The sequence below is a fragment of the Bison bison genome, unplaced genomic scaffold, assembly GCF_000754665.1.
Source record: "Bison bison bison isolate TAMUID 2011002044 unplaced genomic scaffold, Bison_UMD1.0 scf7180017864519, whole genome shotgun sequence".
In the NCBI taxonomy this organism is placed as follows: Eukaryota; Metazoa; Chordata; class Mammalia; order Artiodactyla; family Bovidae; genus Bison; species Bison bison.
The window spans coordinates 10,946,089-10,961,048 of NW_011495072.1; the positions used below are offsets into that span (position 1 = coordinate 10,946,089).

At 51.9% G+C, this 14,960-nt stretch overlaps 1 protein-coding gene and 1 pseudogene across 1 annotated transcript in view; both read left to right on the plus strand.

The window, feature by feature from the left end:
• LOC104981777 overlaps positions 1-10,827 on the plus strand; it is a 43,760-nt pseudogene extending 32,933 nt beyond the window's left edge.
• EPS8L3 (EPS8-like 3) overlaps positions 6,984-14,960 on the plus strand; it is a 15,296-nt gene continuing 7,319 nt past the window's right edge. Inside the window, exons 1-10 of the mRNA XM_010831027.1 lie at positions 6,984-7,115; positions 11,053-11,118; positions 11,259-11,323; positions 12,995-13,153; positions 13,440-13,589; positions 13,675-13,730; positions 14,132-14,271; positions 14,351-14,469; positions 14,721-14,841; positions 14,941-14,960. Of these exons, the coding sequence (XP_010829329.1) occupies positions 11,088-11,118; positions 11,259-11,323; positions 12,995-13,153; positions 13,440-13,589; positions 13,675-13,730; positions 14,132-14,271; positions 14,351-14,469; positions 14,721-14,841; positions 14,941-14,960 (861 nt within the window). The 5' untranslated portion in view covers positions 6,984-7,115; positions 11,053-11,087. The remainder of the gene's footprint in view (positions 7,116-11,052; positions 11,119-11,258; positions 11,324-12,994; positions 13,154-13,439; positions 13,590-13,674; positions 13,731-14,131; positions 14,272-14,350; positions 14,470-14,720; positions 14,842-14,940) is intronic.

Here is a 14,960-nt window from a genome sequence, read left to right on the forward strand (position 1 = left end):
CCGAAGACCAGCAAGTGGCAAGGTTCTCCCAGGGGTCGGGAGCATGGGGAGGGGGCGGGGTTGGGGCAGGGAACAGCGACATCCTTGTCACATCTTTGTGACACTCAGTGACTCAAAGCACTCAGTGACTCCACTTACCACCAGGTGATAAAGACACAGATATTCGCTATCACCTGCCATCACCATCTTCACTCACACACACACACACACACACACACACAGGCCACTCCCAATGTCTACCACTCCATTTCACTCATGCATCCAACAGGATTTTTACTCCCTCCACCTGGCATTCCCTTCCCACTTTGTCTCTGGGCCTGACTCATGTGTGATTTTTAAGCTCTGGCCCCAGCATCCCCTCCTCTGGGAAATTTTCCCTGATGCCCCCCAAACAGTATGTGGTCTTTTGTGCCTGGGGGGCCACAGTTCATGAATTTGTCCACAGGTCCTCCTCTCCCCTGAGGTCTCTGATGTGGACTTTCCCTCAGTGTGCCACATGCAGTAGTGGAGGGACGTGTGAACCAGAGCCTGGTCCCCACCAGTCTCAGGCAGTGGGAAGGCTGCTAGAGAAGGTGGGGCTTACAGGTAGACAGGAAGGACAGTGGGCGTTTCCCAAGGGCAGAGAGAACAGCCTGCCTACCGAGTCATGACGCATCTAGGAACCAATCATGAGTCAGTCTCTAAGCTGAGTGTAAAGTACAAGCAGCACGAAGTGAGGGGAGATAAGGGCTGAACCCAGAGGCTGGAGCCTCAAGTTCACAAAGCTCCTGCTCCCTTAAGTCGGAACTATGGCGCTGTTTGCTATATCTGGGTAAGAGAGAATGCCAGTCTCTCATCTAGCCACCATTTCATGTGCTGCTGCGGACTAGTTTATCAAAGCGATGGTTCAGAGTCAAAAGGATGCCTAAAGTGGGTCCAAGTCCCAGTTTAATGAAGAATACAATATTGAAAGCTTTTAGAAGGAATTCTTTCTAAATCTTCTGAAATCCAATCCCTCAGATTCTAGATTTCCTAGAGATAATAAGAATTTGTCCAATAACTTGTTAGATATCTCCAAAGTTTTAATAAATTTCTGCATCTTTTTTAAGCACTGTGATAAGGAATTTGGATCTTGTCCTGAGATCAGTGGGGAGTTAGTGATGGGTTTTATACAGAGGAGTGGATGATCAAATTTCCAGCTAAGGAAGATCCCCTGCCTGCAAGGATGAGGGGGACTAATAAGAACAAGATTGGAGGCAGGGGGTGTAGGAGACTACGGTGCCCTCACAGGCAGACAGTCTGACAGTGGGCAGGACTCAGGACGCGGAGGCAGGATGGGAGGAAGGTGGACCTGTTGTTGGTGTTGTTGTTTTGGTTGCTTAAGAAGTTGCTAAGGAGATGGGACTCGCAGGAGGGGTGATGGGCCAGGTGCAGAGGTTGTGCCCTGCTTGGACACTTGACCAGTGATAGTGCCTTTGCTGAGCTAGCAACATGGGAGGCGAGGCTGTGTGGTTTGGAGGGAGATACTGAACTCAAGCTGAGTTCCAAGGTGTCCCCTAGCATGTAACACAGTGTCTGGCAGACAGGAAGTCCTCAGTATATAGCTGTGGAGTGAATATATAAGTGAATAAATGAATGAATGAATACGGTCCTCCAGGCTTCACAGCCTTGTAATTCAAGGAGATGCCTCTGAGCCTCTAATCCCTTCCCCTCACACCTGTGTCTGGGCTCCTGGTGTCCCAGTCAGGATTACTCTGCCAAAGAATTTCTTTGACACCTGGAGCTTTCTTTGTGGAAGCATCAGTTATGTCCCCCTGGTCCCCAGGGATGAGGGGCTTGGCCTCGCCATCGCTCCAAAAGCCCCCTTCCCTGGAGTGGTTCCACCATGCTTGGCACTGAAGCAGCCCCAGGCCCAGCCCCACCCAAGCTGCCAAGGGATCCTGCCCTGCTCCTAAGGGCACTCCTACAGGGCCCTGAAGGAGCAAGATGCTGAGGATGCAAGCGGAGCTCCTTGTTTCTCCACCTGAAGATTTCACAGGGATATCTGCAGTGGGCCAGGCCCCTCTCCCAGCCTCCGCTCCCAGGCTCTATGAGAGTACCTGCAGTGCTTGCCCCTAAAACGCATGGAGAGACCTGTGGGAAGGACAGGGTCCAGCCTGAGCTGGACAGGAACGCAGTCTTGGTGGGGCATTCTGATCAGGGCTGGCGCTGGGATTGGGGGAGGCAAGGAAGGGACAGGCTATCCTGTCCTGAGAGAAGCTGAAGGACCAAGAACCTCAGACCCATGGAACAGAGCAGCAGGGGAGGTCAGGAGAGCTGGATCCATGAGGCCACGGCTAGGGCTGGCTCAGCAGCCCTGTGACCCCTGGGCCTCTAACGCTGGCTGCCCAATGGACTGTCTCCGCTGGAAGGCCTGTGGACAAGATCCTATCCCTGGACTCCAGGCCATCTAGGGCTCTGTTGGCCAGGGTAGGGGTAGGGGAGTAGGCTGAGATCTCCTGGGATGGCCCCAAGGAAGCCAAGGGTGGGAGCTAGACACAGGCTCTGCTCCCAGACCACAGGACTCTCCAAACACAGATCTTAACCCTACAAAGCCGGGTCTCTGACCATGAGACCACCACCACACAAACACAGGTATTTCCCTCCCTTCTTTCCCCTCCTACTTTTGCACTCCAGTCCCCTATAATGAAGAGGACATCTTTTTTGGGTGTTAGTTCTAGAAGGTCTTGTAGATCTTCATAGAAACGTTCAGCTTCAGCTTCTTCAGCATTACTGGTCGAGGCATAGACTTGGATTACTGTGATGTTGAATGGTTTGCCTTGGAAATGAACAGAGATCATTCTATTGTTTTTGAGACTGAATCCAAGTACTGTATTTTGGACTCTTTTGTTGACTATGATGGCTACTCCATTTCTTCTAAGGGATTCCTGCCCACAGTAGTAGATATAATGGTCATTTGAGTTAAATTCACCCATTCCAGTCCATCTTAGTTCACTGATTTCTAAAATGTCAATGTTCACTCTTGCCATCTCCTGTTTGACCACTTCCAATTTGCCTTGATTCATGGACCTAACATTCCAGGTTCCTATACAATATTGCTCTTTACAGCATCAGACTTTACTTCCATCACCAGTCACATCCACAACTGGGTGCTGTTTTTGCTTTGGCTCCATACCTTCATTCTTTCTGGAGTTATTTCTCCATTCTTCTCTAGTAGCATCTGGGCACCTACTGACCTGGGGAGTTCATCTTTCAGTATCCTAACATTTTGCCTATTCATACTGTTCATGGGGTTCTCAAGGCAAGAATACTGAAGTGGTTTGCCATTCCCTTCTCCAGTGGACCACGTTTTGTCAGAACTCTCCGCCATGACTCGTCCATCTTGGGTGGCCCTTCATGGCATGGCTCATAGTTTAATTGAGCTAGACAAGGCAGTGGTCCATGTAATCAGTTTGGTTAGTTTTCTGTGATTGTGGTTTTCATTCTGTCTGCCCTCTGGTGGATAAGGATAAGAGGCTTATAGAAGCTTCCTGATGGGAGAGACTGACTGAGGGGGAAACTGGGTCTTATTCTGATGGGCAGGGCCATGCTTAGTAAATCTTCAATCCAATTTTCTGTTGATGGGCGGGGCTGTGTTCCCTCCCTGTTGCTTGACCTGAGCCAAACTATGATGGAGGTAGTGAAGATAATGGCAACTTCCTCAAAAGGTCCCTTGCAGAACTACTACACTCAGTGCCCTCGACCCAGCAGCAGGCCACCACGGACCCATGTCTCCGCCGGAGACTCCTGGACACTCAGGGGCATATCTGGGTCAATTTGTGGGGTTACTACTACTCCTTTCTCCTGGGTCCTGGTGTACACAAGGCTTTGTCCTCCAAGAATCTGTTTCCCCAGTCCTGTGTAAGTTCTGGTGGTTTTATGGTGGGATTAATAGAGACCTCCTCCAAGAGGGCTTATGCCATACCCAGGTCTGCTGCACCCAGAGCCCCTGCCCCTGCAGCAGGCCTCTGCTGACCCGTACCTCCACGGGAGACACTCAGACACAGTTCTGGCTCAGTCTCTGTGGTTTGGGCATGTGTTTTGTGCCCTTTCCAGGTTGAGCAGCTCAGGCGATCAGGTGCTTGCTGAGCACACTGTCCCAGGTGGGCTGTGTGTCTTAATCACCTCCCTGGTCCCAGTCACTCAGTTTCCTGGGTGTGCTGCAAGAGCACCATCTCAGATGTGCCGTATGTCTCCTATGGAGAGCTAATCTCAGGCTGTGACCCTCCTGGCGGATGTCAACCATCCAGGATCTCAGGAAGATGTGGTTAGCAGCTGGGAGTCTGCTCACAGCCTTCTCTGGGGACGAGATTGCAGCAGCCCCTTGCCTTCTGGCTCTGGCTGTCGAAAGCCTGCCTCTCTGCCTCCAGGTAGCGAGGGACCGGTATGCAGCTAGCTCTCCTTTGGTATTTGCTCAATCCTTTGTTCTCTGAGCCGGCGAGGCTGCGCGTTAGGCAGTTAGGTTAGAGCCTTTCACAGGAAAGTTCTCTCTTCTGCAGTTGCAGTTAGGCGTGTATTCTGTGGGTTTGGGGTTTTTTTCCTCCCAGTTATGTTGCCTTCTGAGATTCTAAAACTCCCCACAGACCCCTCTGTGAGACAGTTTCCTACTGTGTGGAAACTTCTCCTCCTTCACGACTCCCTCCCCAGAGCCAGACTTTCTGGAATGCAAAGTCAAGCGGGCGGGCGTTAGGAAGCATCACAACCAACAAAGCTAGTGGGGGTAATGGAATTCCAGTTGAGCTATTTCAAATCCTAAAAGATGATGCTGTGAAAGTGCTGCACTCAATATGCCAGCAAATCTGGAAAACTCAGTAGTGGCCCACGGGACTGGAAAAGGTCAGTTTTCATTCCAATCCCATAGAAAGCCAATGCCAAAGAATGTTCAAACTACCGCACAATTGCTCTCATCTCACATGCTAGCAAAGTAATGCTCAAAATTCTCCATGCCAGGCTTCAAAAATATGTGAACCATGAACTTACAGATGTTCAAGCTGGATTTAGAAAAGGCAGAGGAGCCAGATATCAAACTGCCAATATCCTCTTGATCATCAAAAAAGCAAGAGCATTCCAGAAAAACATCTACTTTTGCTTTATTGACTACACCAAAGCCTTTGACTGTGTGGGTCACAACAAACTGTGGAAAATTCTTAAAGAGATGGGAATACCAGACCACCTGACCTGCCTCTTGAGAAATCTGTATGCAGGTCAAGAAGCAACAGTTAGAACCAGACATGGAACAACAGACTGGTTCCAAATTGAGAAAGGAGTACATCAAGGTTGCATATTGTGTCCTGCTTATTTAACTTATATGCAGAGTACATCATGTGAAATGCCAGGCTGGATGAAGCATGAGCTGGAATCAAGACTGCCAGAAGAAATATCAATAACCTCAGATATGCAGATGACACCACCCTTATGGCAGAAAGTGAAGAACTAAAGAGCCTCTTGATGAAAGTGAAAGAGGAGAGTGAAAAAAAGTTGGCTTAAAACTCAACGTTCAGAAAACAAAGATCATGGCATCCTGTCCCATCACTTCATGGCAAATAGATGGGGAAACAATGAAAACAGTGAGAGATTTTATCTTCCTGGGCTCCAAAACCACTGCAGATGGTGACTGCAGCCATGAAATTAAAAGATGCTTGCTTCTTGGAAGAAAAGCTGTGACCAACCTAGACAGCATATTAAATAGCAGAGACATTACTTTGCCAACAAAGGTCTGTCTAGTCAAAGCTATGGTTTTTCCAGTGGTCATGTATGGACGTGAGAGTTGGACTATAAAGAAAGCTGAGCACCAAAGAATTGATGCTTTTGAACTGTGGTGTTGGAGAAGACTCTTTAGAGTCCCTTGGACTGGAAGGAGATCCAACCAGTCCATCCTAAAGAAATCAGTCCTGACTATTCACTGGAAGGACTGATGCTGAAGCTCCAATACTTCGACCATCTGATGTGAAGAACTGACTCATTGGAAAAGACCCTCATACTGGGAAAGATCGAAGGCGGGAGGAGAAGGGGACGACAGAGAATGAGATGGTTAGATGACATCACTGACTCAAAGGACATGAGTTTGAGTAAGTTCCGGGAGTTGGTGATGGACAGGGAAGCCTGGCATGCTGCGGTCCATGCAGTCACAAAGAGTCAGACACAACTGAGCGACTGAACTGACTGACTGACTCTCCCCTCCTGCCTCACTCCCTGTTTCTGTCCTACCTCCCTTGTTAGACTGTGAGCCCCCAGAGGGCAGGCAGCCTGGATGCCAAGGAAGGCTCTTAAATATCATGAAGCATGAAGACTGGATCACATACAGGGACAGAGGTAGGGTCTCAGTTTCACATCTCTGTTGAAGCTGCCCAGGCTCAACCAGAAGTCTGAGGGCATGGGGTCAGGTGGGGAGCAAAGAGTGGAAGAGGGAGAATGGTGAGGGAAGGGCTCCCTGCTGGGTCAGAGGGGAAAGAAGAAAAGGCAGGATGAGGTGGGCCCTGCTGCGAAGAAATCTCAGTCCTCCACCTAATGCCCATAGTGGGCCCAGCTCCCAACCGCCATCAACTCTTATGAGCCCCACATCCTGCTCACAGGCACCACTTGGGCACCCATAACCACACACCCCCACACAGGCACACGTGCCAGCCCACACTGCCCCCAAGCCTGGGTCCACCTCCACCCACCTGTGCCCGGGGTGCCCTCTCCTGCTCCCTGCCCCAGTGCCTGATGCTGACCTGGGGCCTCAGGGGAGGCACCCACAGGCAGAGGGAAGAGGGTTACGCTAATGGCAGAGGCAAGTCAAGCAGGAAGCCTGGAAGCAAGGGGCTCTGTCTAAGCTAGGGACACCTGTCGGCGCAGGCATGGCACAGGCCTGGGTTCTGGCACTGGGCAGGTAGGCCGCCCCACCCACTAAGAGTCCAAAGAGCACAGGTGTGGCTGCCTCCCGGCCTCCGCACCATAAGACCGGTCTGCTTCAGGGCTCAACTGACCACAGGGCGCCTGCCCGGGACTGCGCCACTAGCAGAGAAGCCACCGTCTTCCCACCACCAGCGCCAGGCCACCAGCTCAGACACCTGCCCCTTCGGAGGCACCAGCCTCCAGGCCTCACTGGAGCCCAGGTAAGGGCCTGGCCCTCAGGAAGATCAGGGCCCAGCCAAGCCGCAGGAGGGCCCGACATAGTGGGGACAGCTCGGTGGCTTCCCAGGCCAGGGTCTCCAGCCCATTCTCGACGTGGTGGCCCTAAGGAGGGCTTGGGACTCAGCTGAAGGCTAGCGGGCCAGGGAGCAGAGCGTGGGGCAGGCCGGGCTCCAGCAGCACCTCTGGGCTGCTTCTCTCCAGGGCCCGTGATGCAGACATGAACTTCTTCCCTGCTTCAGCTCCCTAAACTTGGGGGATAAATGGGGAAACTGGGCTGCCACAGATTCTCTTACCCCGCACCAGAGGCAAGACAGACCAAAGTCAGCCCCCGTTCCTCCACCCCTACCTTTCATCCCCCATCCCCATCCCACCTCGTTGTTGTGATGTGGAGCAGGAGATGTTGCTTGGACCTGCCAAGAGAGACTGTTGCCAAAATCCTGGCTCCCTGTCTACCGATGCCAGATAGAAATAAGGAGACAGAGTTTGGAGGAAGTAGAAAAGAAGAGCTTCATTATTTTTGCCAGGCAAAAGGGAAATACAGCAGGCTAGCGTCTCAAGAACTATGCCCCCCTTTCTTGGGAATAGGGAGAGGTTTTATATCCTCTTGAAGGCCTTGCATTTTCTTTTTCTTTTGCAACATTTCAAAACGGCCACAGTTGCCATCAGGCAACTCAGCAACCCGGTCTTGTGTTCCTGAAGTTATCAGCCCTTGACCTTCTTTCTGAAATGCAGAATGCTACATGAGAGTGGAGGGGGAGAGGAATGCCAGGTGCTGAGTATAATCTATATGGAGTCAGAGAGTAATCAGCCTTGTGGAGGACAAGTCCAGCTACAAGTGTTTGTTACTAGTAACAGCTAAAGAATAACCAACATTGTTTAACTCTTGTAGGCCTGTTCGGCTGGAATGTGCCACAGGCTGCTCACTCATTTCTGTTTTGCTGCAATAAGACCCACAGGGACCATCCTGTGTGAAGGGGCTGGCAGGTAGGGAGGGGTGCTAAAGAAACAAAGTTCATTTTCTCTTCTTTATCTTCTGGATCTAGAAGCAGGAAGTGTTGCAGCCTCTGGGGTGCAGCTGGGGAGAGAGGGAGCAGGCTTTTAGAACCCCTTACCCTTGGAGAGGAAAGGGATCCTTCCAAACGTGGAAAACACAGACCCATAGACAATCCCTTGTTTACTAGCAACTCATTTCCCCAACACTGAGTCATCTTATCAGATCTTCTGCTATTTTCATAGCAGGCCTAGTTACAGGGGTGTGGGCTGCTCTCTGATACTTTGCCCAGGATATTCCAGGGTTTCTGTACAACTCAGATGCATCACGGAAATGCAAGGACATCACAGAACTGACACCTGTCCATGATGCATACACACATCATTAGCACATACCCTTGACCCACACACTCAGCTAACTCCTGCCACACCCCCACACATCTCATTTACCTCCATTCCACTTCAATTTATGTATATATTCTAGACTCCCTCTATGCTAGGAAGGCACTGGGGGAACAGCAGGAGCAACATAAGTCCACTCTCAGGAGGGCACAGCCCAGTGACAGAGGCGCATACATAAACAGTTAAAGCATGGAGCTTGTAGTCAGACCCAGGCTGAGTTCATTCTCTATAAAATATTTACTTGTGATCTCAGACCTGTTATCCTCTTTGAACTGCCACATCATCCTCATCTGGTCAGAGGGGTAATAACAGGACCCACCCAGCAAGGTTGTTCTGAGGATTAAATGAGTTGTTGGGTGTAACATCTGTAGAAGAGCACTCAGCACATGGGATCAAGGAAGTATAAGTGACGGTGCTGTGCTGTGCTGTGCTTAGTTGCTCAGTCATGTCTGACTCTCTGCGACCCTTATGGACTTTGGCCAGTCAGGTTCCTCTCTCCATGGGGATTCTCCAGGCAAGAATACTAGAGTGGGTTGCCATGCCCTCCTCCAGGAGATCTTCCCAACCCGGGGATCGAACCCAGGTCTCCCACATTGCAGGCAGATTCTTTACCTAAACCACCAGGGAAGCATAAGTGATGGTAGTGAAAATTAAATGACATAAAGTTCATAGGCACTTGACACTAGGCTCACAGCACTAACCAGGGTGGTGCTGTTGTTAGAGAGGAACTTATAAGACTCGGTGTGGCATTAGGCAGATGGGCAGGGTTGAGTGGGGTGGTCAAGGAGGGCTTCAATGAGGAGGTGATCCTTAAACTGTAATATATTTAACTTATTTTTTTATTGTGTTAACCTTGGTTTATAACACTATATAAGTTTCATGTGTACAACATTATATTTCTAATTCTGTACACACTATAACATGCTCACCATCGAAATTTACTTTGTCCGTCATCACACAGTTGATCCCCTTAACCCGTTTCACCTTCCTTCCTGCCCCTTCCCCTGTGGTAACCTCTACTCTGTTCTCTGTACCTATTATCTCTATTTTCATTTGGTTTAGTCTATTCATTTATTTTGTTTTATTTCTTATATTCTACATAAGTGTGGAGTCATACGATATTTGTGTTTCTTTTTCTGTCTTATTTCATTTCACATAACACCCTCAAGGTCCATGCATGTTATTGCAAATGAAAGGCTAATATTCCTTTGTATATACTACATCTTCTTTATCCATTCACGTGTGGATGGGCATTTAAGTTGTTACCATATTTTGGCTATTGTAAAGGCCCGGATGAACATGCCTGTGAGTGTGCTCAGTCACAACCAGCTCTTTGGGACCCCATAGATTGTAGCCCCCCAGGCTCCTCTGTCCATGGGATTCTCCAGGCAAGAATACTGGAGTGGGTTGCCGTTTCCTTCTCCAGGGGATCTTCCCCACCCAGAGATCAACCCTCGTCTCTTGGGACTCCTGCACTGGCAGGTAGATTCTTCACCAAGGCGCCCCTTGGGAAGCCCCCATGATGAATGTAGGGGTGTGGATATCTTTTTCAATGAATATTTTCATGTTCTTTAAATAAATAACCAGAAGTGGGATTGCTGGGTCATATGATTGTTCTGTCCTTAGCTTTCTGAGGAGTCTCCGTACCATCTTACACAGTGGCTGCACCATTTTACATTACATTTGACTTATCAACAGTGCACAAGGATTCCCTTTTCTTCTTTACCAACATTTTTATTTCTTGCTTTTTTGATAATAGCCATTCTGACAGGTGTGAGATGATAGCTTATTGTGATTTTTGACTTGCATTTCTCTAAGAATTAGTGATGTTAAACATCTTTTTATGTGCCTGTTGGGCATCTGTATGTCTTCTTTTGAAAAAACATCTATTCCCTTGAGCTGGAATTTACAGGGTTGGGTGGGGAGGGGCTCTGGGCAGAGGGTTCCAAGTATGGAAAGGCAAAGAGAGGAGATTTAGTAAGACATTTAGGGAAGTTCAAGTCACTAACACATCCTACAGAGCTCCATCATAAACGTGCAAACATATGTGTGTGCATACGCACACACGTACACCCCTCTTGAGTGGCTCCCCCGCATAAGAGCCAACACTGGCCTCCTCCCAATTTGAAGAGTTGAAACAGGCTTGGACAAGAGGCTTGCTGTGACAGGGAAGGCTGCTGACCCTCATGCCTCCCCTCCAGAAGCCAGGCACACCCATCCAGCACCTTTTACACTCAGGCCCAGGATGGGATCTGGTCCCAGGTACCTGTCCACACAGCTTCCCTGGGGCCATCAGGATGAGCGTTATTGGCCAAATAATGGGAAGTTGGGAGCCTGCCTGGGGGCCTCCGAGGCCCAGCCAAGATGGAGGGCTCCTTGCAGAGGTCTCGGCTGGAGACAGATCCAGAAGGAACAGTGGTTTGAGCCCCAGACCCAGGTCAGAGATGGGCTGCGACAGCAGCTCTTCCACCCAGCTCTGCCTGCTCATCCCTCTCCCCAGTCCTGATCGCTATCTCTTCTGCTCAGTTTGGGTTTTAGGGAGTCATCTCAGCAGCGTCAGAATGTCCCGGCCAAGCAGCAGAGCCATTTATTGTAAGTGGTCCCCTTCTCTCCCTCTGGGTTCCCTGAACCCCTGCCTCCAGTCTCTCCCTCCCCACACTGACCACCTCCTATAGTTGTGCCTGTCTCAACTCCTTCTTCTGCCCTCACCCCCTTGCTTCATGCCATGGCAGTGCACCGGAAGGAATACTTGCAGAAAATCGCCTTAGAGCCCACTCACCTGCAGCACAGGGTGGAGGTGAGTAATCCTAGGGCCCCATACAATTTCCTGATTCAAGCCAAGTTCTCCTACGTGCCCCCAACCCTGACAAAAAGCAGATATCTGAGATAAGTCTGCCATAGAAGCCAATGGCCTGACCCAGCCAGAATAGGTGGGCTCAGGTCCAGCAAGCCTACCTGAGCATTTGCTAAGTGCAGGGGAGGAGGATGGGGCAGCTGGGCATGGGCAGAGGAAGCTAAGCCAGTGGGCATCCCATCCCCAAGTAGCAGAGGGATGGGCCAGGATCCACCACTCCATCCTGCCCCTTCCTGTCTCTCAGCTCATCGCTTGCCCCAAGAAATTGCTTTTTGCCCAGGATCTGGTACAGCTGGAGGACAGAATGTGTGAGGTCAGCCAGCGGTCCTTGTGCAGGGACTTGAAAGGACCACTATCTGAGAGGGGAGCCATCTGGGCTTGAGCTTCCTGTGCGCGGCTTGGAGCCTGGAATGGAGACTCTGGCACTGCCTGGGAGAATGACACTGGCACTGCCAGATCTAGTTGCCAGGACAGCTGTTGACACCACGTGAAAGCTCAGACTGGAAGGGTGTGGCAGGGAAGAGCAGACACTGCATCAGGCTGAAGGTCTGGGTAGAAGCCATCCCCCGACAGCAGTAGATTTAGCACTCACCCCGAGAAAAGGCAGGGAGGGATGCTGGAGCAACTGTCTGGAAGAAGTCAGCCTTCCCCAGTCAGCTGAGCTGGGACTAAGATCCCTGGGCTTCATGGAGGGAATGAGGATTGGGAACTGGCTTTGTTTAGGTCTAGGAGGCAAGAGCAGGGGAGGCATGTCCAGGGTGCCAGGGCATTTGCCCATGATATCAGGGCTCCTGAATATGCTGGCCGAGTGAACTTGAAGAAGAGCTGGGAGCTATGCAGAGGACAGGGCAGTGGGGTCAAGGGGCAGGAGGCAGATGGCATCCTCCCAGCAAGGGCCTGGAGGCGAGCACAAGGGACAGGACTGTGACTTTTGAACATGGATGGTAGAAGCGAAGGGTATCCTTGAGAAGAGAGAATAACAGCAAAACCCTGCTGTAGTGATCAGACTAGCAGGGGACAAGGGCCTAAGTGGAGACTGAGGTCAGTATGGACCTCTCTGGGAAAGAATCAGGGAGAAGGGCGGTGGGCTTGACTTATTCCTGAGAGACTGGGAGGTAATGGATTATCAGAAGGGGGACATGCATGCTGGGCGTGGGGCGCAGCATGCATGGGGTCAGAAAGGCTAGGTCAGGGAAGAGACGGACCAGGCTGGGTGGGCGATTCTCAAAGAGAGCAAAGAAAAGTAGGGGACAGAATTTGAGCATCCTGTAACCTACCTGGAGAAGCTGAGACTTATATGTTGGATAGCTGAAGCCCACGCCCCCTCCCCACATTTACCACCATCTAGACTGTTACAGGCCATGATTGTCCTTCCTCCAGAGTTCTAAATCCCCTCCTACAGCCCGTCAGTCCCCACCTTGCCCGACTGCCTCCAGACCTCACATTTTCTCTTGAAGTCTACTTTATGGGGATTGCCTGGGGCCTCCCCAGTGAGGAGGCCAGAGACATGTCATCCCCTTCTGCTGCCCTTCCCCCACCCCCACCCCTGTCCATCCCCACCTGTGAGCCCCCTCTCCAAATCTTCTCCCAGCCCATCTCCTCCTGTCCCCTCAGCACCTGATGACATGTAAGCTGGGGACACAGAGAATCCAGGAGCCCAAGGATGCTCTGCAGAAGCTGCAGGAGATGGACGCTCAGGGCCGGGTGTGGAGCCAGGACTTGCTCCTGCAGGTCAGGGATGGCTGGCTCCAACTGCTGGACATCGAGACTAAGGTCAGCCTCCCACCATTCCCTGCAAGGGGTCATAGCTAACCTGGGCTGTGGGAAAGCAAGCCCCAGGGCATGAACACCATCCCACTATGCCCCACACGGCAAGCACCCTTCCCCCGACACAATACACACCCAGGACTAGGAAGAAACAGGAGATAGAGGCACAGGGGTCAGGGGAAAGGACACCCCATCCCAAGCCATTGGAAGGGTGGAGCAACTCAGGTCAGGAGCTCCTAGGGGCCTGTCGGGCTCTCACGGACTTCACAGCCAGTCTCTCTGCTTGGCCCAGGAGGAGCTAGAGTCCTACCGCCTGGACCGCATCAAGGTCATGGACGTGGCGCTCAACACCGGCTCCTACAACTCTGTCCTGTCCATCACCGTGCAGGATTCAGACCTGCGAAGCACTAGCACTCTGCTTTTCCAGTGCCAAGAAGTGGGGGTGAGATCTAACAACCATCACCTCCCCCAACCTAACCCCTCCCCTCCCCCATCCCCCAAGCCTGTCTGATTGCCGGTTCCTCCAGGCAGAGCGACTGAAGACCAGCCTGGAGAAGGCTCTGGAGGAGGAGGTAGAGCAAAGGTAGGCAGCCTGTGCCCCCGCCCACCTGCAGAACCCTCGAGCTCAGGTCTGGGTGGGCTAGACTCTGCCGCATACCTGGCGGAGCTCAGGGGCCTGTGACCCAATAACACAGACATTGACCTGGGGAGTAGCGAGGCTGGAAGCAGGGCGCAAATGAGTGCTGGGCCCAGGGGCCACTGGAGACTATCCTCAGAGACTGATGTGGGACCAACTGGTCCCGGAGGGCAGGCCGATGACGCCGGGGAGAGTCAGGGAAGGGTTTGGATGGAGACTAGGGGGGAAGGCTGGTGGGGCTCCTGGAGAGGGGCAGTCGTACCCCCTGGGTTCTGGGGCAGAAGTGTGGGCAGAGCCTCTGCCCCAAGAACCCAGTCAAAGCTGTGTCCTTGTCATGTGCTTGACAGGCCCCACTTGGGAGCCCTTCGCCCAGACCAGGACCGATGGAGGGGGTCTTCTCTGGAAAGGCCGCTCCCTAAGGAGCAGGCACGTCCTCTGGAGTGGGGACCCCCTCCAGAACAGCACTACTTGATGAGCCCAGAGCACAGTAAGTTTGGGCGTGGGGGCCAGTGGGAGGAAAGGTTCCCATCAAAGAAGTTCTGGGCCATGGTCCCCTTCCTCTGCAGACACCCCACCACCGTCTCCGAGGCCCCTGCCACACCGCACCAGCATCCGAGAGCCAAGCATCTTCTCGCTGTCTCCTTCAAGGAGGTCCCCATCCCCTGAGGACCCAAAATGGGATAAGGTAACTGCAGACTGTCTTGGGCTTGTTGAGGCTTTTGTGGTCTAGCCAAAGGGAAGACACCAGTTGTCTCCCTCGCCTCAAGGAGCCAGGCCCCAGGTCCACCAAGGCAGGGCCTGGCCTAAGAGGGGACACAGAGGCTTGGTCAGCCCTGGGCTGGGCCTGAGGCTCAGGCTTGTGGTGGAGGGAGGCAGGATTGGGAGTTCCAGGGTGGGTCTAACTGCCCACTCAGCCAGGGGTTGTTTGGGCCCCAGGAGGTGCTGGACCATGTCCTAAGGGACATCGAGCTGTTTGTGGGGAAGCTGGATGAGGCCCAGTCTAAGACCAGTCGTAAGAAGAAGAGTCACAGGAAGAAAAAGAAAAAGAATAAGGAAGGTGAGTGAGGAGGGCCAGGGGAGAGGAGTCGGGGTTTGGGGGAGGGGGGGAAGTCTTGGGATGATACATGACCCACCATCTATCCCCTTCTTGCTATAGAGATAACAGAGGTACATTAC